Below are 22,369 nucleotides of genomic sequence, written 5' to 3'. Positions count from 1 at the left end.
GCGAACCCGAATCCCCCGACTCCCTCCCCACCACTGCCTTGGGTCATTTCTCTCTCTCATCCCCCCCTTCTCAGGCCGAGGCCCCAGGGTGTGGCCACCACAACCCATCAGGCTATTTACAGGGCCGGGCCAGCGCTTGGAGCTGACCCAGCCAGGGTTTCCACTGGTTCCAGAGGATGAGGCTGCTCCGCAGACGCCACATGGCCGTGCGCCTGGCCATGGTGGGCAGCGCCTTCGTGCTCTTCCTCTTCATCCTGCAGAGGGATGTAAGCGGCAGGGAGCAGGCCACAGAGAAACCATGGCTGAAATCCTTGGTGAGCCGGAAGGATCATGTCCTGGACCTCATGCTGGGGGCCGTGCACAACCTTAGGGATTCAATGCCCAGGTTCCAGATCAGGGCTCCAGAGCCCCAGCAGACACTGGCCTCCACAAACCGGACCTGCCTCCCCGAGTTCTATGCGCCAGCTGAGCTGAAGCCCCTCTGGGAACGGCCACCACAGGACCCCAATGGCCCTGGGGCAGATGGGAAAGCATTTCAGAAGAAACAGTGGACGCCCCAGGAGACCCAGGAAAAGAAAGAGGGCTATGAGAAGCACTGCTTCAATGCCTTCGCCAGCGACCGCATCTCCCTGCAGAGGGCCCTGGGCCCGGACACCCGACCCCCTGAGTAAGTAGCACCGTGTCCTGGGGTGAGGCCAGGGCTCTGCCAAAGGCGTGGCTGGTATGGCCATGGCCACGGGCTGAGGACCAGGTAAAGGGCTGACAGGGATTTTTGAGTATGGGCAAGGATTTCCTCTAAGCCTTCACTTTTCCTATCAATTGCCCTTATCCCAGGGCACAAAAGATTTTGTATCTTTTGATACAAAAAGATTTTGTATCCTCACGTCAAAGATTTTGTGTGGAGTTCGTATTATGGTCAGGCCAGAGGCTCAGGGAGACCTGTGAGAGTGAAACACAATTGTGAAGGTGACAGGGTACAGAAAAAGGACCTCTGTCCAGGCTGGGACCAGACGTGGCCTAGGGGTAACTGGGAAGGCCTGACTGCAGGCCACATATTCTGTGGCCTTGCCGCATGCTGAGGCCTGCCCCAGAGACTGCAGGACTCCGCTGCTGAGCTCTTGGCAAAGGGCATTTCCCAACAGCAGCCCTGGTGGTCAGGATTATCCCCACACCTCCCGGTTTCTTTCAGTGAAGACTCACAGGGCCAAGAATTCATTCCAATCTTTATTTGAAGCTGTTTGTACTTTCAGTCCCAGGCAGTGAACCAGTTCTTAGATCTTTGAGCCGCAGCCACTTCAGTCTGTGTTCATACTGTCCTCACATCAAAGATTTTGTGTCTTTCTCATGTACACTTTGTCATTCCCAACTCAAGAGTAATACCCTTTTTGGCCTTTTCTCACATGGCAGTTCCCGTCCTCGAGTTCATGATTCTTTAGGACTTCGAACCTGGGGTTCCTCAGACTAGGACCTAGTATTGGAGGCCTAGAACATGGAACCACCCCAAGTTATTAGGGCTCCTAGCAAGGAAGGGCAGTGGGCGTGAGGGCAGCCAGTGGAGGAAGTCTGGGAGTCTCCTCTGGAAGGCTGCTGAGAAATCTCTCTGATCAGCAGAGGGGGTTAAGAATGGGCATCAAGGGACTTCCCTGGTGGCGCAGTGGTTAAGACTCCATGCTCCCAATGCAGGGGGCCTGGGTTTGATCCCTGGTCAGGGAACTAGATCCCACATGCACGCTACACTAAGAACTAGATCCCAAATGTATGCCACACAATGTACAGTTTCTCTCTAAGAACTAAGAGTTTGCATGCCACAACTAAGAAGCCCACCTACTGCAACCAAGGAGCCCATGTGCCACAACTAAGGAGCCCACAAGCCGCAACTAAGACCTGTCGCAACAAAATAAATGAATAAAATAAATATATATTTTTTAAAACTATAATGATTAAAAAAAAAATGTCATTAGGCCACATGACTCCTTGAGATCCAGCATTCACACATTCCTGCCCCCAGCCGAGATGGCGTGTCAGAGATGGTGGCAGTGTGGCCAAGTGCCACAGAGTGGCTGGAGTGGATGAGGATAGAGAAGAGGTCACAGGAAATTGTTTGTGATAATAGTATCAGATTCCAGGGAATTCATGAGGAAATGGATTAGAGAGAAACTGTACATTGTAAAGAGAAAAGCCTTTTCCTCTTATTGAGTATGGAAATTGTAGTCACTTTTCTCAGATGTCAGAGTTGCCTTTTATTACTTCCTCTCTGGGACCTCTGGATTGGATTACACTTTATGCATCACACATATCACTGAGGAAGAGAGAGTCAGCCCTGGGAACTCCTAGAGCAGATGAGAGAAGTGAGGGGGATGCCCTCGGCATCACCGCTGGGGCACCGAGCCAGCTCTGGGGAAGACAGGTTTTGGAGTGGCTTGGTTAGGACCTGTGCAGAGGCTCAGAGTAGGTGGCAAATGGTGGGGAAGCTGGAAACAGGGAGCAGCTATTACCAGCTCCAATGGGGAATGGAGGCTGGGGGATCCAAGGAGCAAAGGATGGTTATAGGAATACGTGGACCGAGCCCTCCCTGCCCCCGGAACTCCCAGGGACCTGGAGAGCTGTATCTACACGTTCATCCTTGCAGATGTGTCAACCAGAAGTTCCGGCGCTGCCCCCCGCTGCCTGCCACCAGCGTCATCATTGTGTTCCACAACGAGGCCTGGTCCACGCTGCTGCGGACGGTGTACAGTGTCCTGCACACCACCCCAGCCGTCCTGCTGAAGGAGATCATTCTGGTGGATGACGCCAGCACAGAAGGTGAGGCTAGGGGGCCCCCCAAGGAGAGGCCTGGGGGCTCCCCTGGTATTCTGTGAAAGAGGGCAGGTGCTCCTGAGGGAACAGGCACTGCCTCATGGCCTGTTGTCTGGCATCACAGCTCATCATAGAGGCTGGGAGCAGGAAGAAGGCAGGTGGGGGCCAGGGGGCAGGTAGACCGTATTTCTAGAGCCCAAGCTTCATTCACATTTTACCCCAAGAGCTCCAAAAGCTTAGCAGTTCTGGCTTCAAGGACTCCCTTAGAGCTACCAAGCCCAACCCCAAGTTAGAAATGCCAGGAGAGGTCAGGGCAGGGCAGAGGGTGGGGACGGCCTTCCCTCTGTTTCCTACCTGACGGACCATTCCCTTGCTCTTGAAGATTCCACCTCAGAAGCCCTTTGCTATAGTTGGTAATAGACAAGTGAGGTTGCTTGCCAAACTTCCACCATTCAAAGCAATTCCAGAAACATCTACGGAGTACTTTGTGCCTGGCACTGACTTAGGCATAGGGGATAGTACGAAAAATGACAAATGAGGGACTTCCCTGGCGGTCCAGTGGGTAAGACTGCACGCTTCCAATGCAGGGGGCCCAGGTTCGATCCCTGGTCGGGGAACTAAGATCCCACGTGCCATGTGGCCAAAAGAAAAGACAAATGACAAATGAGACCTCTTGCCCTGAGTAGGCTAACAGCTCCCGTAGTCAGATGACTGCTAACAGCACCAACCACAATGGTGTGGCCTGTAACACACCCCAACAGACGTGAAAGGGCATGGACTTGAGAGTCTGACACCCAGGAACTCAAGTCCCAGCTCTGACTCTTCCTAGCTCTGTGACCTTGGGCGAGACACTTAGCCTCTCTGAACCTCAGTCCCCTCCTCTAAAAATGAAGACAGTGGTGGCCGAGGGCTCAGAGATAGGTGGTAAATTAGATCATTCATGCGCTACAGAGTACTTAGTCTTGCGTAAGAGCTCCGTGTGCATTAGTTTCGTTTTATTCTTTGTATGGGAGCAAGGCGCTATGGGAGGTGTTATTTCTGTGTGGCATGGCTGGGGCCGTCCACCATGGAGGCCAGATTAGAGCGGCGCCTGAAAGCCCGAGTGTTTAGGGAGAGAAGAGGTGTTGAAGGGCAGTCCCGGAAGAGAGAACTTCCGGAAAAAAACATCAGTGTGTTTGTGCTGTGGAAGATGACACTAAAAAGATGTTGAATGAAATCCATGCCGTGCTAAAAGTATTTATTTGGGGGGGGGGAAATAAAACGAGGTATCATTGAAGGTGCTTAAGCTGGAGGGTGACCTTATCTCAGAATGAGGGCAGCTTTGGGGAGGGTAATTGTCAGGAAGAGAGGAAGAGGACCCCGAGTCCAGAGAGGAAGTTCATAAATCACTTGAGCATGGGATGCCGGGACCAGAACTAGGAAAGGGACTGCGGGATCCATGCATCGGTAGACTGGGGTCCTCCAGGAGCTGAGCCCTCCTCCCAGGTGGCGCGTGGGGGCTGGGGCTCTCCCGGGTTGGCTTCCTGTGCCCATGCTCCCGTATCGAGGGCAGGAAATGTGCGGCCCCTCCAGTGGAGCTGCTGACGCCCCCTCCTCTCCCCCAGCCCCCTGCTGCCCTCTGGGTAAGAGGACTAGGGCCGCGGAGGGCAGTGCGAGGAGAAGCTGAGTATGGGCACTGTTGGTCCATTTGTTCAGGGAGCTCACATTTCCCTGGGAAGGACAGACACCTGGCAGCACTTAGAAAACAAAAGCAGGCAAGTACGAGGGATGCAGTGAAAGGGTCTGGTAGATAAGGAGCAGAGAGATTAGCTTCTGGAAAGGGAGGGCAGGGAGTTTGGCGCAGAGGGTTGGGGCTTGAGAATGGCCTTTGAGGAATCTCAGTAGCAGCAGATTGTTTGTAAGGAGTGGAAACCAATGTATCAGCTGCCCTTCCTCTCAAACCGGGCTCTCTCATAACCCTTCTCCCCACAACCCTGAGCGGCCCATCCCTCAGAAGCTTCTTCCCTTGAGTCCCATGTGGTGGAAGCTCTAAACAGTTTCAGCTTGTCACTCAGAATTGTGTACATCCCTAAGGCACAGTTGGGCAGTTCCTCTGACCAGGCCAGCCAGTGACGTAGTGCCAGGCTGCCACGGACAGCTTTGAAAGGGCAGAGGGGCCTGTGCCTAGTAGGATGGGCTTGGCAAAGAGCCTGCCCCTCTCGGGCCACCCGACCTGTTCCGGTTCCTTCTGGTGGCCTCTCCCTTGTTGCCCTGGACTCTCTCATACAGTCAACTCCAGCATCTCGGAATCACCTGCCTGAAAAACCGAAACCAGCTGTTTTCTGGGTCCTGGCCTCCTTTGACAACCTGTTAAAATCTATGCCCCTCTCTCTAGAACCGTGCACAACTGCCACAAGTGTGCACAGACCCACATTTGTGCCTGTAATTCCAGGGAATTTGCGGACCCCAGGATAAACCACGCTACCCTGAGGGCTTTGGGACTCTAGAGGTACTTTCAGCAATGTTCAGTTCAGCAAAGAAAGAAAAAACCCTCAGATCCATGGTCAGAAGTCTCTGCAGTCCACGGTGGGATAAAATTTCCCACACGTTTGACCATTTGATCAGATCACCTGGCTCTCATTACACACACACACACACACACACACACACACACACACACACAATGGCCATGTCTCTGCTGAAATTCAATGTCTTTGCTCTCTGTCCTCGTATCCAGGTGCCCGGCAGCACGGTTTGACCACAAGTGTACGGGCATGTGATACTGGGGGGCGGGTGTCAGAAAGAGGCCCTGTGCCAGGCTGGGGAACTTTTTCTTTCCCACTTCACAGTCCGTCCCCAGGCACAGACCTGCATGGCCAGGTCAGCAGCCGAGGGCCACTCTTGGTCTGGCACATTCCACAAGCTCCTAAAACCTGCCCCCCCACCCAAGCCTGTCCGTCTACCACGCCCCAGACACGGCAACCCCTTGTCCAAAGCCCTTCCCTGCCCTTGGCAGGGAGGCTGAGTAGGAGAACATATGCCTCCCTCCTGTGGGAATTCGCTAGACGGTTGGGAGGAAATCAGACACTTACCAAGGACCCAGAGAGCCGAGATATGAATAGGATCCTCTGTAAGCAAGTTCCCCAAGGAGGGAGGAGGAGTGGGGAGACGGGGTTGGCCTGGGAGAGGGGCTGTAGGAAGGGAAGAGGAATCAGCCGGGAGAGGAAAGGAGAGGAGGTGTGTGTTTCCTGAAGTCAGGAAACACAGTGAGAAACACAGGGGAGGGGACATCGGGAGCACTGTGGATTAGCCCACGATTTCCCCCACTGCCATCTCCCCTGGCCAGTCAGGACTGAAGTGAGTGGCAGTTCCTCTCGTGGCCCCCTGAACTCCTAAGAGACACCAGTAATGCAAGTTAGGAATTATTCAAAGCCTCCAATTCTAGTTGAATTACAACTTCCAGTGTCTATTCGAACAAGTAAAGTTGCTTTATTACTGCTATCTCTTACCTCTTTCCTTGTTTAATAATATAGGAAGATGTCTCTGTAGTAACTCTATGTCCTGGATTTTCTAGGAAAGTTTCCATTCAATATTTTCTTCGCCATAAAGAAATTCTATTCCCGCATGTCAGTTTCACCTGCCAGTTTAATCCTCACGCTTGGAGATGGAAAGAGGCCGATAATGAGTCCTGATTTGGGTTCGAAAATATAGCCCAGTGTCTAAATGTTCCATCTGGGCAGGAGGATTGTAGAATACGCCCAAAGGGTGTTACACTCGTTCCTTTCTCCTGTTCTCCTTGCAAAAGGATTAATCAAGAAAAATTTCCGCATTGCAGTTCGATTTGAGGCTGGCTAGAGTATAGATGGGCATGAAATGAAAACAGCATAAAACGAGAGGGGAAAAGTTAAGAGAGGAAGTCCTCCCTACAAGAAGGGCTTTCTGTTTTGTTTCTCTTTTCTAGATTTTTCAGCAGCCAGAGTAGAGAGGGAGAGTCCACAAGAGAAGCATAAATAAAGGCGGTTCACTGATGTGCTTAATAAGTATTTATCAGTACCTACTGAGCACTAGACCCTGGGCAGGCTCCAGGGGTATAACAGTGAACAGTTGAACAAGGTGTCTGTCTTTTTAGAGCTTACTTTTTTAATGGGAAAGACAGAAAATAAATAATTGCAGATAATAATAAGTGCCTTGAAGAAATTAAATTAGAAGAAAAATAAGAATGCAGGTGATGGGCTACTCAGTAATTAGGCAGCTTTTTTAGTCAGAGTAGCCAAGAAAGGCTACTCCAAACGCTCCCCACAAAGGGAACAGCCAGCGCAAAGGCCCTGAGGCTTAATGTGTTAATGGGGCAGAAATAAGGTCAGCATGGCTGCAGGGAAGCGAGCAAGGAAGCAGAAACAGCACTGATACAAAGTGAGTTTACAAAGGTGAGCAGAACTGAATCACGAGACCTTTTTAAGCAGTGGTGTAGTGTTTGGATTTTTGAATGTGTGTGGTGAAATACACATAAAATTTACCATCTTAAACGGTTTTAAGTGTACTATTCAGTGGCATTAAATACATTCTCATTGTTGTGAAACCATCACCAGAACTCTTTCATCTTCCCAAATTGAAACTCTATGCCCATTAAACAATAACTCCCCATTCCCTAGCCCCCCAACCCCTGGCAACCCCCATTCCACTTTCTGTCTATGAATTTGACTACTGGAGGTACCTTGTATAGGTGGTGTCGTACAGTACGTGACCTTTTGTGTCTGGCTTATTTCACGTAGCATAATGTCTTCAAGGTTCATCCATGTTGTCACATGTCAGAATTTGCCTCCTTTTTATGGCTGAGTACCCCATTGTTTGTGTAGACCACATTTGTTTATTCATTCATCCACCCATGGACATTTGGATCGTTTCCACATTTTTGACTATTGTGAATAATGCTGCTATCAACATGGCTGTACAAATATTTTTTTGAGTCCCTGCTTTCAATTATTTTGGCTGTATACCCAGAAGTGGAATTACTGGATCATATGGTAGTTCTTTGTTTAATTTTTTGAGGAACCATCATACTGTTTGGATTCGTTTTTTAAGTGCAATTTTCAACCACCGTAGTGACATGATGTGATTTATACTTTTAAGAGAGAACTCACTGTGGCTGCAATGTCACGAATAGATTGGGAAGAGGAGTGTAGAGTAGAGGCCGGGAGACCACTTAAGACATGATTGCTGCAGTGACGGTGGGGATGGAGAGAGAGAACTGGCCATATTTGCTGAAGGACTGTTTGTGGAGGGGGAGAGGGGGAGGATCCAGCACGATTCCTAGTTTAGAGCAGCTGGAGGGATGCTGGTCCCATGTATTTACATGGGGGGAGGCTGGGAGGGCAGGTAGGGAAGAAATCTGCGGCACCATTTCAGGCGTGTTAGGTTTGTGGTTTTGTTAGACATCCAAGTGAAGATGGCAAGGCCAGGAAAAGAGGCCCAGGAGCATCTGCATATAGATGGTATTTCAGACATGGCACTGAGTATGGCATGTATGGGGGGGGGGGTCACAGGAGTCTCATAGACTCCAGCCGTGAGGAATGAAGCCGGGCTGGGGTGGGGTGGTGTTGAACCTAAACGAGGAGGGTCTCGTCTGGGGGACATAAGGGGAAATGGTTGGGACCGTCTGTCTTTCCACACTCGGCTCTGCTGCACTCAGCTCTTGGGTTTATGTCCAGTGGGTGCAGGGAGGGGCCTGCCTTAGGAGAGCTATCTCGCCCCCATCAAAGGGCCTGAGGCTCATGCTTAGAATTCCCAGGTCCCACCTAGCCCCCCGAGACTGGAGGGAAGGCGTGGGGGAGGGGCTCTGTAGAGCTCAGGCTGCCCTGACATTCACAGCTCAATGCTTGACGTGCTCTTACCACAAAACCCACTTCCTATGATGTTTTGTCCCTGGGTTATCTCCACCACCATGAACTTCCTGTAAGCACAGTTATGTTCTCAGGGGAAATGTCCGCCGGCAGCAGCGCCGAGAAGGTAAGACTCGCGCACGGGGATCCTCCCACCTCCCTGTTAGAGCCAGCACTCGGGGCTGTACTTGGAGAATGAGCCTAGGAGCTCCGTGAAGGCAGGACCCAGACCCCGGCCCTCCCTGCCCAGGATGGCGGCTGGCACCTGGCAGCGTGTTCACAGGTGTTTGCTAAGGGAGTGCTGGGCTGAAGCTGCCAAGTGAGGCTAATTTTGATTCATAAACACGGGGGACAATACTGCCTATTTCATAGCGCTTTAATCTTCACAGAGAAGATTAAATAAGAAAGTTAAGGGCTTCCCTGGTGGCGCAGCGGTTGAGAGTCCGCCTGCCGATGCAGGGGACGCGGGTTCGTGCCCCGGTCCGGGAGGATCCCACGTGCCGCGGAGCGGCTGGGCCCGTGAGCCATGGCCGCTGAGCCTGCGCGTCCGGAGCCTGCGCTCCGCAACGGGAGAGGCCACGGCAGTGAGAGGCCCGGGTACCTCAAAAAAAGGTCAACATGGAAGCACCTAGTTCCATGAGTGGCACATAGTAGTGCTCAGGTATTTGGGCTCTGTGTGTGTGTGTGTGTGTGTGTGTGTGTGAGTGTGTCAAAGTAGAGAGTGACTTCCCTGGCGGTCCAGTGCTTAAGAGTCCAAGTTTCCACTGCAGGGGGCCCGGGTTCGATCCCTGGTGGGGGAACTAAGATCCCGCATTCTACGCGGTGTGGCCAAAGAGAAAAACAAAACGAGTAGAGCGAGAGATCAGTCACGCCTCCACAAAGCTGACTTCGGACCCCAGTTTGTGTGACACTGCATTGAGAGCGAGGCCTAAGCTCTGGGCCGATTCCACAGCCCTCAAGAGAAAGGACACAGTCAGCCGCCACACCCGCCCCGCCCCGCCCCTTCTGAAACCACAGGCAACTCCATTCTGCACAGCGGGGGAACAGAACAGTGGCACAGATAAACCAAAACAGCAGGTACTGAAACATCACTAAGATCTGGACTACGTTCTGAGGTGCATTGCTTCAGAATAGGGCTATATTTAATGCTCTGAGGATTTCCGACTAATAACAAGAGTCATGAAGTGAGCCCTCTCTCAGAAGGGGCTGGAGATCTCAGCAGATACCCCTCCCTTCATAGCGCTTTCCCCGCCCCCTCCAATTCAGGATGGTTGCCCCTCCTGGAGACTCCCCCAGCCCCGCACCACCTCTAGCAGCTCACTCATCACCTACCCTGCCATGGCCCGTTCCCTGGGTGGCCAGGCACACCACTGTGCCTAGCTCATGGAGGTGCTGGGTACATGGTTTTTAAATGCAATTAAAAAGCCGCTCAGCATCTTTTCATCTTCCTAAAGAATTCCATGTGCAGAGGAGGTAATAAAGAGGATTAGAGGAGGGACTTCCCTGGTGGCGCAGTGGTTAAGAATCCGCCTGCCAATGCAGGGGACACAGGTTCGAGCCCTGGTCCGGGAAGATCCCACATGCCGCGGAGCAACTTAGCCCGTGCACCGCAACTACTGAAGCCTGAGCTCTAGAGCCTGCGAGCCACAACTGCTGAGCCCACGAACCACAACTGCTGAGCCCACGCACCTAGAGCCTGTGCTCCGCAACGAGAGAAGCCACTGCAATGAGAAGCCCACGCACCGCAATGAAGAGCAGCCCCCGCTCGCCACACCTAGAGAAACCCCACGCGCAGCAACGAAGATCCAACGCAGCCAAAAATAAATAAATAAATTTATGTTTTAAAAAAGAGGATTAGAGTAGGACTTCTTGCTGCTGCCCCAGAAGCCGGAAATCAATCCTTGTGTCCGCTCTACCTGTCAGACTTAACTCTGAAGAGCCTGGGAGACAGGGACTCAGACAGGGAGAAATGACTGCCACACTCCCCAGGTGTGGAGGGGGGGAGGCCCGAGGCCCAGCTCTGAAAAGATGGGGGGCTGAGAGGGTGCAGAGACCGAGAGGGGCATCTGAGAGCCTTTGTCAGAAGTTGATACTTGAGTTGAGACCAAAGAAACAACCCTGAGGTCCTGTCTCAGACATCAGAGAAGGCGCCCCAGTACGCAGACACAGGATGGGCCCAACAGAGCCGGTGGAGTGTCCTGGCAAGGCGGCCACGTGCAGTGGGACCACACAGGGGACCTCGTCCTTCCACCACCACCCCCGACCTTGGGCTTCTGTGGAGTTGCTCAGCGCAGTGTGGGCGGGAGGGTTAAAATGCAGGCCTGCTGGAGGCCTGAGAACGCCCAGGCTTGGTACACACGGGGGATTAGGTTTGCAACAAACTGGTGAGCTGGCCACAATGACCCTGTCCCTTCCAGAGTACTTGAAGGAGCAGCTGGAGCAGTACGTGAAGCAGCTGCAGGTGGTGAAGGTGGTGCGGCAGGAGGAACGGAAGGGGCTGATCACCGCCCGGCTGCTGGGAGCCAGCGTGGCCCAGGCGGAGGTGCTCACCTTCCTGGATGCCCACTGTGAGTAGAAGAGGGCCAGCCTGGCTCTGTCCCCCTTCCCTCCCTGGCAGAATGAAGAGCTGGGACCGTGGCCTCAGCAGAGCACCTTCAGCTCCCCTAGCTGCTTCTACCCCTTTCTCACCCCAGTGCCAAGGATGGTTATCAGGAGGCACCCACAGCCCCAAAACAACTGGTAACCCCGCAGTTGCTGGGAGTGTGATCTGGAGCCCCAGACGTTCCTCTCTCCCGCCACCATCTGAACCTCACTCTGAGCTCAGCCCCCGGAGATGCCTCCTGTCGCCACTGGGCACTGGTTGGCGTGTCACTTTCCTGCAGGGCCACATGGGGCCAGGAAGGCCTGCTTCTTGCCCCAAAGCAAAACACTTCCCCACCATTGTCAGGGAAAGAAATGTTCCCTAAAAGCAGTGATACAAATTCTGAGAAGCTATAGCCTTGGAGTCAGAAGCCCTAGATTTGCGTCCTGGCCCTGCCACTAATCAGGCCTCAGTTTTCTCTTCTGTTAAGTGGGATGAGGATGCCAACCTTACTCACCAACAAAATGAAGGCTAAATCAAGTCATATATGCAGTTCCTCGAAAATCCCAAGGGGATGATTATTCTACACCTGGAGCTGAAGCGTGAGGTGCAGAGATCCCTGGGAGAGGGGACACCCCCCTGTGAAACCCACACTTGGGTGGGGAGGGCCGACTGAGCGGATAGGCTACAGACCCTGAAGACACCCCTCCAGGGCCTTCCCTGTGCCTTTGGGTCCACCATGTTACTCCCCTGAGACCTCCATTCTCCCCTCCAAAGCCACCTCCGCCTCTTTTGGGGGGAGAGGGCAGGTGTAGGAGGGTCCTGGGAGATCTCTGTCCACTCTCTGTGGCCGTGGGGCTTGCACGTGTTTCCCTGTCTACAGCTAGGGAGTGAGCGCTTGTCATCCTGGGGCTCCCCGCTGGTGGGGGGCACGGGCTCAGCCGTGGGCAGGACCCTGACTGATGTCTCCTGGTGCCGCCCTGCAGGTGAGTGCTTCCACGGCTGGCTGGAGCCCCTCCTGGCTCGCATCGCCGAGGACGAGACGGTGGTGGTGAGCCCAAGCATTGTCACTATCGACCTGAACACTTTTGAGTTCTCCAAGCCCGTCCAGAGGGGCCGAGTCCAGAGTCGTGGCAACTTTGACTGGAGCTTGACTTTCGGCTGGGAGACCATACCTTCACATGAGAAGCAGAGGCGCAAGGATGAGACCTACCCCATCAAGTAAGTACTGAAGCCTGGTGGGCCCACATCCTGGTCTCCATGGTCCCAGGGACCTGGGCCATCTCAGGTCAGCATTTATGAGGTGCTCTGTGAAGCACTTGACATATTTAATCGTCATCCCCTATGCGGTAGGTACTGTGATTAGCCTTTAATCGTCATCCCCTATGCGGTAGGTACTGTGATTAGCCTTTAATCGTCATCCCCTATGCGGTAGGTACTGTGCAGGTGAGAACTGAGGCTCCTGGTGATGGACAGCTGGCCCCAGACTATACACTAGAAAGCGGTGGAACCAGGTTGCCCATCCCGCCAATCTGGCCCCAAGCCCGTGTCCCCATCATGGCTCTGTCCTACCCCTCACCATAGCAGCTGGCTCTCACTCACCACCTTCTGTGTGCCAGGCCCTGGGCTAAGGGCTTTCCACACCTTATCCCATTTATTCCTCCCTACATGTAGAAGGGTGTGACTGCTGCTTTCAGAGAGATGGAGGGTAGAGGCCATTGTAAAATAGCCATTATAATAAGAGGGGGTGGTGTGTGCACCCAGGTCACCGTCTTTGAAAAGACTGAGAACGTATTAAAGGAAAATAGACAAATGTCCTGCCGTTTACAGTGTGTTGCAGTTGCCCTGAACTTTTTCGGGCAAAGGGCTAGATAGCAGATATTTTAGGTTTTGCCAACTACAAAAAATAACCCTTTCAAAATGTAAAAACCATTCTTTGCCAGAGCCTTAGAAAGCCAGGCCAGCTTTGGCCCACAGGCCACAGTCTGCCAGCCCCTGAGCTAGAGGGCAGATGCTTGAAAGTGTATCCATTGTTTGCTGCCCAGCTGGGTTTGCCTTCCCCTCACGCACCCACCCTGCCCCTCCCTCTCCAGATTGCCTGTTGGTGTTGTTAGAGACCACAGACGTCTCAGCTGAACCGAGCTGGGGAGTGACTTTTAGAGTACCCTCTGCTTCCGGATTATCTGTGCCATTGCTTTCCTATACTGGTCAGGAAACTGAAGGGTCAACAAAATATATATACCAGGGATGGAGGGAAGCAGAGTTTGGGGATACGGTGAGCAGAGATAAAAGGGAAGGCTTTCTACCCATGCACATGGCCAAATCCTAAGAAATGCTGCCCAGAGCCTCAGTAGGGAGGGCTCGGGTGGGCCACGGGAAGGAATCCCATGGTCCTGGACAGCCAGCCGCTCTGTGTCCCTTAGAAGGGGCAGAGGGGAAAGGAGAAGGCAGGAGAGAGAAAAGAAATTAGAACTCCCTTTAGACCCTCTGCTTGATTCATAGATGTCTTTTGTTTGAGATGTACGTCAACAAAACCCCCTTCCCCCAAGCTGGGGGCCAGGCACACAGTGGCACAGTCAGGGACAGGACACCTGGCCCCCACCCATCACTGACGTCCCCCGCTCTGATGTCCGAGGACCATACAACTGGAAGACAAAGCTCCAGTGTTTGAGGAATTAATTTGCTCCCTGGTCCGAATGCCCTGGTGGTGTGCAGGGCTTGCCTGAGGCACTTGCATAGTACCCACCAGGAGGCCTGCAGGCAGCACCCTCCCTTCCTCCATTCCCAAAGTCAACGGGAGGCCAGGAGGAGAGGTGGGGGCCCAGGGGACCCTGAGAAGCAGGCCAGGAAATGCAGAGTGTTTCCAGAGGTTGCCTGTTGGTTGTGGGTCCGCAGCGAAGTTCCCCGTGTAGAGTTTATCCTCAGAGATAATTTGTCAGTGGCTTCTTGGTCAGAGGGACCTCTCAAAGCCAAGAGACAGGCCCAGGTCGGGGAAACCCTGAAGAAGTAGCAGGTTAGGGACTTCCCGGTGGCGCAGTGGTTAAGAATCCACCTGCCAATGCAGGGGACACGGGTTCGATCCCTGGTCCAGGAAGATCCCACATGCCGCGGAGCAACTAAGCCTGTGCGCCACGACTACTGAGCCTGTGCTCTAGAGCCCGCGAGCCACAACTACTGAGCCCATGTGCCACAACTGCTGAAGCCCGTGCACCTAGAGCCCGTGCTCCGAAACAAAAGAAGCCACCGCAATGAGAAGCCCCACGCACCGCCACAAAGAGTAGCCCCCGCTCGTCACAACTAGAGAAAGCCCGCACACAGCAACGAAGACCCAATGCAGCCAAAAACAAATAAATAAATAAAATTATTTTTTAAAAAAGGAAGCAGCAGGTTAGTTCCAGAATGCTCATCTAGAATCCCAGGACTCTCTGAGGCTTTCCTGGCCTTACTTGGGCTGGCTTAGAACCCCTGGAAGAGGCCACAACCAGTGACAGAAAGCTTGCCTGAGCTTGAGGGTTTCCCAACCGAAATTCCTTCCAGAAAGTGGCTGCAGGAGCCAACTTCAGGGTGACGACAACAGCCATAGGGTAACGCCAAGGTCCTGGGTAATAGCCTTGACCAGTCAGTCCAGTGAACACTGATTGAGCCCCTGCTGTGTGTGAAGCACCTTGACCGGTTCTGGGCTGACAGAGAAGGTTTCTGCATGGTTGTGCCACATGGAGCCACCCACTGAGGGCAGCAAAGCCCCATCCAAGCCAGCCCGGCGTAGCACAGAGGCCAACAGCTAATGATCTCTGTGCACTCCTGCCCTGTCTGCCACCCCCGCCTTCAGCCCTTAGCCCAGCCCCCCCTCATGAGCAACGTGGTATCTAAGTTCTAGATGTTTTTGTCAATTAATCTAAACATGGGTCTGTGCCTCCCTGCCTTTGTCTGAAAGCCGGAATCTTGTTGTAGCCCCCAAATGCTCCCTGTAGTTCAAGTTGAGCTTAATTTCACCTCGCTTCCTCCTCTGTTTCTGGGAGCACCGATGTCCAAAAACAATTTCACATAGCTTCTGATAACCGAGTATCTACTGTGCTTTAGGAACTTTGCTGCCAAAAAGCAAACGATTGTGGCTTTTCCCTCAGCTACTACACTGAGCTCTCAGAGGACTAGATCTGTCTCTCTTTACTCTGTACGACTAACACGTAGCACAGGCCCTGGAAGCCTGTGTGTAACACATCCTTGGTTGAATGAATGAGTGAATGAATGCCTTTTAGAAGAGAGTAATGATAATTACGTCTCTCCTCAACCTGATCTTAGAAGGCGAAGAGAACATCATAAAAGCTCAATAAACATTTGCTAAGTGCATAAGCTAGTGGAAGAGGGGCTGCACATCCCAGGCGAGAGGGGAGGAGGAGGGAGGGAGCTTAGGAGGCGCCATCAGTGAGGCCACAGCTTTCCACGCCAGGTTCTGGCCCCTCTTCCCCCCAGAAGATGCACATGCTTCTCCCTCTGTCTCTCCAGATCCCCGACGTTTGCTGGTGGCCTCTTCTCCATCTCCAAGTCCTACTTTGAGCACATCGGTACCTATGATAATCAGATGGAGATCTGGGGAGGGGAGAACGTGGAAATGTCCTTCCGGGTGAGAGTGAAGAGGGCTTCGCGGGGGAACCACAACGGCCCAGGGGACGGCCTGAGAACCTGTCTCTTAGGCAGTGCCAGGGATATCAGTTCTTCAGCCCTTGGAAGGGTGGCTGTTTCCCGTCATGGCCCCACCTTCCCTCTGCCCCCTCCCTGTCCATGGCAGTAGGGGCTTGGGAGTCGGATTGGACAACTTGAGAACAAATTACTGGGCAGAACTCCTCAGAGGGAAGGGGTCATAGAGGTACTAGGAACCAGACATCTGGGGACTGGTGACATCTTTCATGATGTCTGTTGGAAAAGGGTTAGGGTGAAGGTGGAACAGGTCAGTAAGCAGTCACTATCCTTTTTCTGGAAAAATCAGGCTCTGCTTTCCAGGTCAGAGACCTCACACCTTGGTAGCCTTAGGAGTTTCCCTCCCCCTCTGTTCAGCAAGCCCTTCGTAACCGTAGGAGAGGATGATGGCCAAATTCTGGTGGGCCCCAGAACCGAGGGATTTCAGGAATAAGGAAAATCAGGATTAGGTTGGAAGAAGGGCTTGCCTCTCCATGAAATCTACACAGATCCCCATCCAGTGGAGAGTAATTAACAAGCGAATGAGCTTGTTTATGAAGTCACCTCTCACAGTGCTTGGCACATACAAGCACCTCATTGGTACCTGCTGTTACTATGGCTATGATTATGTATTTCTGTTGCTGCTCTACTGAAATGAATGACAACATACCTCCCAATCTAAAACCTGAAAAAAGGAGAAGACACAGGTGGAAGGGATGTCGTAAACCAGCCCTCTGACAGAGGAGGGTCACCAGCTCAGTCACCATAACTCCCATGGTTCTGATCCTAGGCTCGTCCGTGAGCCTCTGACCTCTGTTCAGTCTCTGCAAGGCAGCTAGTGTGCCGAAGGTCCAGGTGACCACAAGCCACCTGATGGTAGCTATTAATTAATGAATTGATGCTTTGATTAGGTCACAAGTTGATCTCGATTTGGAGGAGCTTGAGTTTCCAGTAACACCTGCGTGAGCTGATAAAATCACATTTCCAGGTCAAAAAGCCAGGCGGGGCTTCCCTGGTGGCGCAGTGGCTGAGAGTCCGCCTGCCGATGCAGGGGATGCAGGTTCGTGCCCCGGTCCGGGAAGATCCCACATGCCGCGGAGCGGCTGGGCCCGTGAGCCATGGCCGCTGAGCCTGCGCATCCGGAGCCTGTGCTCCGCAACGGGAGAGGCCACGACAGTGAGAGGCCCGCGTACCGCAGCAAAAAAAAAAAAAAAAAGCCAGGTGTCCAGAGCTCACAGTGGGTAGATGCACATAAAATTCACCACGTGGCTTTTCTCCAAAGTGGGCCCTGGTAACCCTCAGGACCCTGCACATTTCTGTTTGCTTTAATCAGAGTGAACCAACATGCAGAGAGCCAGAGATTGTGTAGTTATGGCCTGGGAAGAAGCCTGGTCAGTGTCTTTTTTTCCAGCGAGAGAGCGCAGCGCAGCATTTCCCTGAGTCCGTGGACCTGGGGTCTGGCACCCTGGGAATGGAACAGAGCTGCTTGCGGGGGAGGTTTTCCCACCCACCCCCTGAAATCCCCATCCCATATCCTCTTACGGCAGGTGTGGCAGTGCGGGGGCCAACTGGAGATCATCCCCTGCTCTGTGGTCGGCCACGTGTTCCGTACCAAGAGCCCTCACACCTTCCCCAAGGGCATCAGTGTCATTGCTCGCAACCAAGTGCGCCTGGCTGAGGTCTGGATGGATAGCTACAAGGAGATTTTCTACAGGAGGAATCTGCAGGCAGCAAAGATGGCCCGAGAGGTGAGAGGGGAGGGTGCTCAGGAGGTGTTTACATGAATAGAAGGGCAGAATCCCAGCCCCTGGTCAGGAGCTTAATGATGATAGAGACCCACGCATCTCCACCGCCTGGTGCCTTTGCCCCTCAGACCTTGGGAGCTGGAGCCCAGGCTGTATTTTGGAGGCTAGAGCATGAGAGGAGGCTTTGTTGTCCCTGCCTGGAGAGCCCCAGTATCTTTTAGGGGGGGAGGGAGAAAAGATTTGGAGGAAGAACCTCTTACGGGAAGAATGGCTTTACTCTGAGAAACTAGGAATTGAGGACTGGGAGAAAAGTGGGAGTTCACAGGAGATGCAGGTGGTGCTGTGGGTGCGGGTCCCAAAGCCGAGGCAGGGGGGTTGGGATTAGATGTGGGGCCCAACTGGTCCTGAGCAGGAATGAACAGGAGACCCGCTCTGGGAGAAAGTGGTCCCAGAAACTCTGGGCTGCTTCCACCCAGAAAAGAAGGTCAAGGCTTGTGGAACTGACCCTGAGGGGGCTGGCTCGGTTGACAGAAGTCCTTCGGGGACATTTCGGAGCGACTGCAGCTGAGGGAACGACTGAACTGTCACAACTTTTCCTGGTTCCTGCACAACATCTACCCAGAGATGTTTGTTCCTGACCTGAAGCCCATCTTCTACGGAGCTGTGAGTCCTGAGAACCAATGTGCCCGCCCATCATCACAGAACCCCCGGGAGAAAAGCTCAGGACCACTGACCCCGCAGCTGGATGACAAACAACTGATTTTTACTCTCCACGCTCCCTTATCCGGGAGGAGGACCGGGAGGCCACCCTGGGCTTCTAGAGCTAGCTAAAAACCTTGTAAGGAGGAAACAACCCCTACGCAACGGTTCTCAAATACTCACAGGCCTCAGAATCACCAGGAAGGTCTGTTAAGACGCAGGCTGTTGACTCAGGAGGACTGGGTTGGGGCCTGAAAATCTGCGTTTCTAACAAGCCTTCAGGTGATGCTGACGGTCTGGGGATCACACTTTGAGAACCACTGCTCTTGAGGACATTCCCATATGCCCAGGGCTTCTCCCAGGGACCTGGCAGGTTGCCCACCCTGACCTTGCCCAACCCCTGGGCTCTGCACCTCACTTTACTATTCACTTCAGGCGTCTGCCTGAATGAGCAGAGGAGGAAAGTCACAGAGGAGAAATCCAGCCGTGCACATTTATTCCAGGTGGATCCCACACCACAAACCGACAAATTCCTAACTGTGCTCCCCTGGTTCCCCTCTCTGCTCAACATTCTGCAGCTCAAGAACCTCGGCATGGATCACTGCCTGGATGTGGGAGAGAATAACAATGGAGGAAAACCCCTCATCATGTACACCTGCCATGGCCTTGGCGGCAACCAGGTACAGAGCCCAGCCCGAGGCGAGCCTGTCTCTGGGGCCTCTTCTCTCTTCACAGGCCCCCTTCCTCCACTCATAATCATCCTTTCCTGAGGACTAGGGTAGGGGAGATCCAGATTGAGGGGGAGATGCCAGCCCTGCCCCCAGTCTGAGGGGGAATGCATGATACCGACAGACAAGGTCTTAAGTGTGGACCAGGGGCACCCAGAGAGGAGTGGGCAGCAGTGCCGGCTGCTAGAGAGGGGCTGGGGGGGAGGATTGTTTTTTGTTTGGGTTTTGTTTTCCCACACTCCCCACCCTGGCAGGGGAGGCTTGTTCATCAGAGGAGGCTTCCTGGAGGATGCCAGCTGCTGAATGGTGTTTTAGGACTGTGGAAAATTTTTGAGCCCCTCGGCTACACTCATCTTCTATCTTCAATGCCTTCCCTACCCAGAAGGTACCACTATGATCCTAGCACCCATCAGTGACCCCAAAACAACCACCTACTGACATCTCACAGCTACCGGGCATCCTGGGAATTTCCCCCATGCCCTACAATGCCCAGCTCTTCCCTGAGGAATAACTAATAACCTCCCTGGACCCAGCCCCTCAATCTACCCTGAATGCCCAGCATTTGGTAAGTAAGAGGCACTTGAAACAGAGTTGAGGGCTTCCCTGGTGGTGCAGTGGTTGAGAGTCCGCCTGCCGATGCAGGGGACACGGGTTCATGCCCTGGTCCGGGAAGATCCCAGATGCCGCGGAGCGGCTGGACCCGTGAGCCATGGTCGCTGAGCCTGCGCGTCCGGAGCCTGTGCTCCGCAACGGGAGAGGCCGCGGCAGTGAGAGGCCCGCATACCGCAAAAAAAAAAACCACACACAAAAAAAAAACAGCTGAAACAAGGAAAGGAGTGGCATGGGCCACTGAATAGGATGCCAACAGGATGTTCAAATGAAGACTAAGTCACTGGAGCAATTTCCTGTATCGCTGGCCCGCGTGGTGATTTTAGGTGGTACTCTGATGAACATTTTTTCAATAGTAATCTATTAGCAAAAAAGAACTAGCACATGATTTCACCAATAATGCTTTAAATGAGGCTAATTTTTTTTTTTTTTGGAGTCCTGACCACTGGACCGCCAGGAAAGTCCCTAAGTTAAGTTTTTAACTAAAGAAAAAACCTTTAGTAACTATTATCTGTCATTCCGGTATCACCCAGATGCGGTGGCACATGAATTACTAAAGCCTTGGCACCTACTCACCTTCCTCCCCAGGAGGCCATCTGTGGTTGGCATCTCAAGGCAGTTGGCTTTGGAAGATGGTGGGCAAGCTCTCTGCCTGCCCCTCAGGACCTCCTCTTATCTTGTGTTCTAGTACTTTGAATACACGACCCAGAGGGACCTTCGCCACAACATTGCGAAGCAGCTGTGTCTCTATGCTGGTGCTGACACTCTGGGCCTTAGGGGCTGCCACTTCACGGGCAAGAATAGCCAGGTGCCCGAGGATGAGGAATGGAAATTCACCCAGGTGAGTCAGCGGCCCAGAAAGCTCAGAATCAAGAGCCTGAGATCACAACTGCCCCCTCCCTTCCTTCTGCATCTTCTGCCTGAGATACTACGGGGTGGATCCGGACGATGTACAATAGGAAGTGTGGAGAATGTGGGCTTGGTCACAGGCAGGGTTCTCAGGGCTTAAGTAAGGTTTGGTGATGGCTGGTTCTGCTTGATATAAAGATGGGGTCGGGGTTATGGTCCAGGACCAGCTGTGTCGTAGCTCACGTATTTTTAGGCTGAACACAAGTAGATGAAGTTGAAGAGTCACTTGTGGTTCCTGCCTGGCCTCTGTGTGCCGGGCACAAGGCTATGCACTCACGTACATTGGTTTGGTTAATCTTCCAAGTAGGGGGTGTCCCCACCACTAGAGATGGGCCAGCCGAAGCTCAGCAAGTTTGTGACTGGCCCAAGACCCTTCACTAGTGAATGGTAGGCCTGGGGTTCTGATCTAGATAAATCTGACTCGAAAGCATGGGTTCTTTCCATTACACCACACTGCCTCGGGATAAACGATGTAACTTCTACAGGATTGGGCCCAAACCAGCAGCCCCCAGTGAGCCTCCACACCCCACTCCACCCCAATCCCCAGTCCTTGGCTTGGGGAAAGAGGAGCCTAACCTTGGAGCTACAGGGAAGGGAGGAGTCTGAACACGATCAAAGGCAGAAGGTGCGGGTGGGCAGCAGTGGCCCAGGTCTTTGAGACTGGCCATCTGGAGTGGGGGGTGGTCCTGAAAGCCTTTTTCAGTTAGCCCATGGTCCTGCCTTCCTCTGTTCCAGCCATTCATGCTAAAGCTGGGGGTGGAGAATTGGTACCACGCACAGGTGGAAACTCAGGAATGCATCCCATCAGAGTATCTGGCATCCAAGGAAAGGAATTTGGAAGTGCCCTCTCTGTGCCTCATTGGGTTGCCTTTTGTCTACTGACCCCTATTTCATTGCCCCCTAGTAGCACTGTCAGAGGTCTGAGGCCCAGGCTGACCATTTGCCGTGTCATCTTTTTAGGATCAACTCATCAGGAACTCAGGATCTGGTACCTGCCTGACATCCAAGGACGAAAAGCCAGCCATGGCCACCTGCAATCCCAGTGATCCCTACCAGCACTGGCTCTTCATCTAGGCCCTGGATCACCCCCCTGTGGGAGATCCCACAAGCCTCTTAGGAAACACGATTTGGGGGAACCTGATGTTTGAGAACCTGATCATCAGTTCCCTGTCGGCCTTAAAGATGGATTTCAAACTCGATGCAAATCAAGGCAGGACCTTCCTCCTCCTTGCAACAACATTGGGCCCATTTTCTTTCCTCCATGTTGGTGGAAGAGACCGTTAGAACACATAATACGTTACCTAGAGCTCTCCTTCTGCCCTAGAAACAGACTTGCAAAGCAGAGGAGGCAGCTGGGCTAGAGCCCAGGGCAGCAATGCTGATTTCAAGAAAAGTACCTCTGCAGCCACATCCTGAATCCCTCATCATCTAGAACACCCACAGAATCCACTGAAACAGTATATTCTACCAGAGGAATTAGAGGTCTAAGAGTCTCCCTTGCTAACATTACCTGAAGCTTCTTGACAGGAATCCTTTATCTTATTTCATCTGCATGATAGTCCCGTGAAAAAGACAGGAACCACCGTGCCCATTTTATAGACAAGAACGCTGAAGCAGAGAGAAATAAAGGAGCTGGTCTGTATGCTGAACCTGGGCTCCTCCCACCACACCACAAGAACACTAGGCAACTAGCCATCAGCTCCCCACTCTCTCTTCCCTCCCGTCTGATCATTTCTGGCTGGCTGGTCTCCAGAAAGCCTAGAGCAGTGC

At 53.0% G+C, this 22,369-nt stretch overlaps 1 protein-coding gene across 1 annotated transcript; it reads left to right on the top strand.

The window, feature by feature from the left end:
- Positions 1–176: 176 nt before the first annotated feature.
- Positions 177–21,716, top strand: GALNT6 (polypeptide N-acetylgalactosaminyltransferase 6; the record flags this gene model as incomplete). The annotated part of the gene is made up of 10 exons (XM_082849909.1): positions 177–667; positions 2,630–2,802; positions 11,072–11,221; positions 12,222–12,456; positions 15,739–15,856; positions 17,457–17,657; positions 18,186–18,317; positions 18,932–19,033; positions 20,379–20,531; positions 21,560–21,716. The coding sequence occupies 10 exons, from the start codon at positions 177–179 to the stop codon at positions 21,671–21,673; spliced, it is 1,869 nt and encodes a 622-aa protein (XP_082706035.1). The 3' UTR covers positions 21,674–21,716.
- Positions 21,717–22,369: the final 653 nt, after the last annotated feature.

Source organism: Leucopleurus acutus (genome assembly GCF_964270905.1).
Source record: "Leucopleurus acutus genome assembly, chromosome: 11".
Classification (NCBI taxonomy): Eukaryota; Metazoa; Chordata; class Mammalia; order Artiodactyla; family Delphinidae; genus Leucopleurus; species Leucopleurus acutus.
The sequence above is the reverse complement of the archived record's forward strand: the minus strand, read 5'-3'. Positions and strand labels throughout refer to the sequence as shown.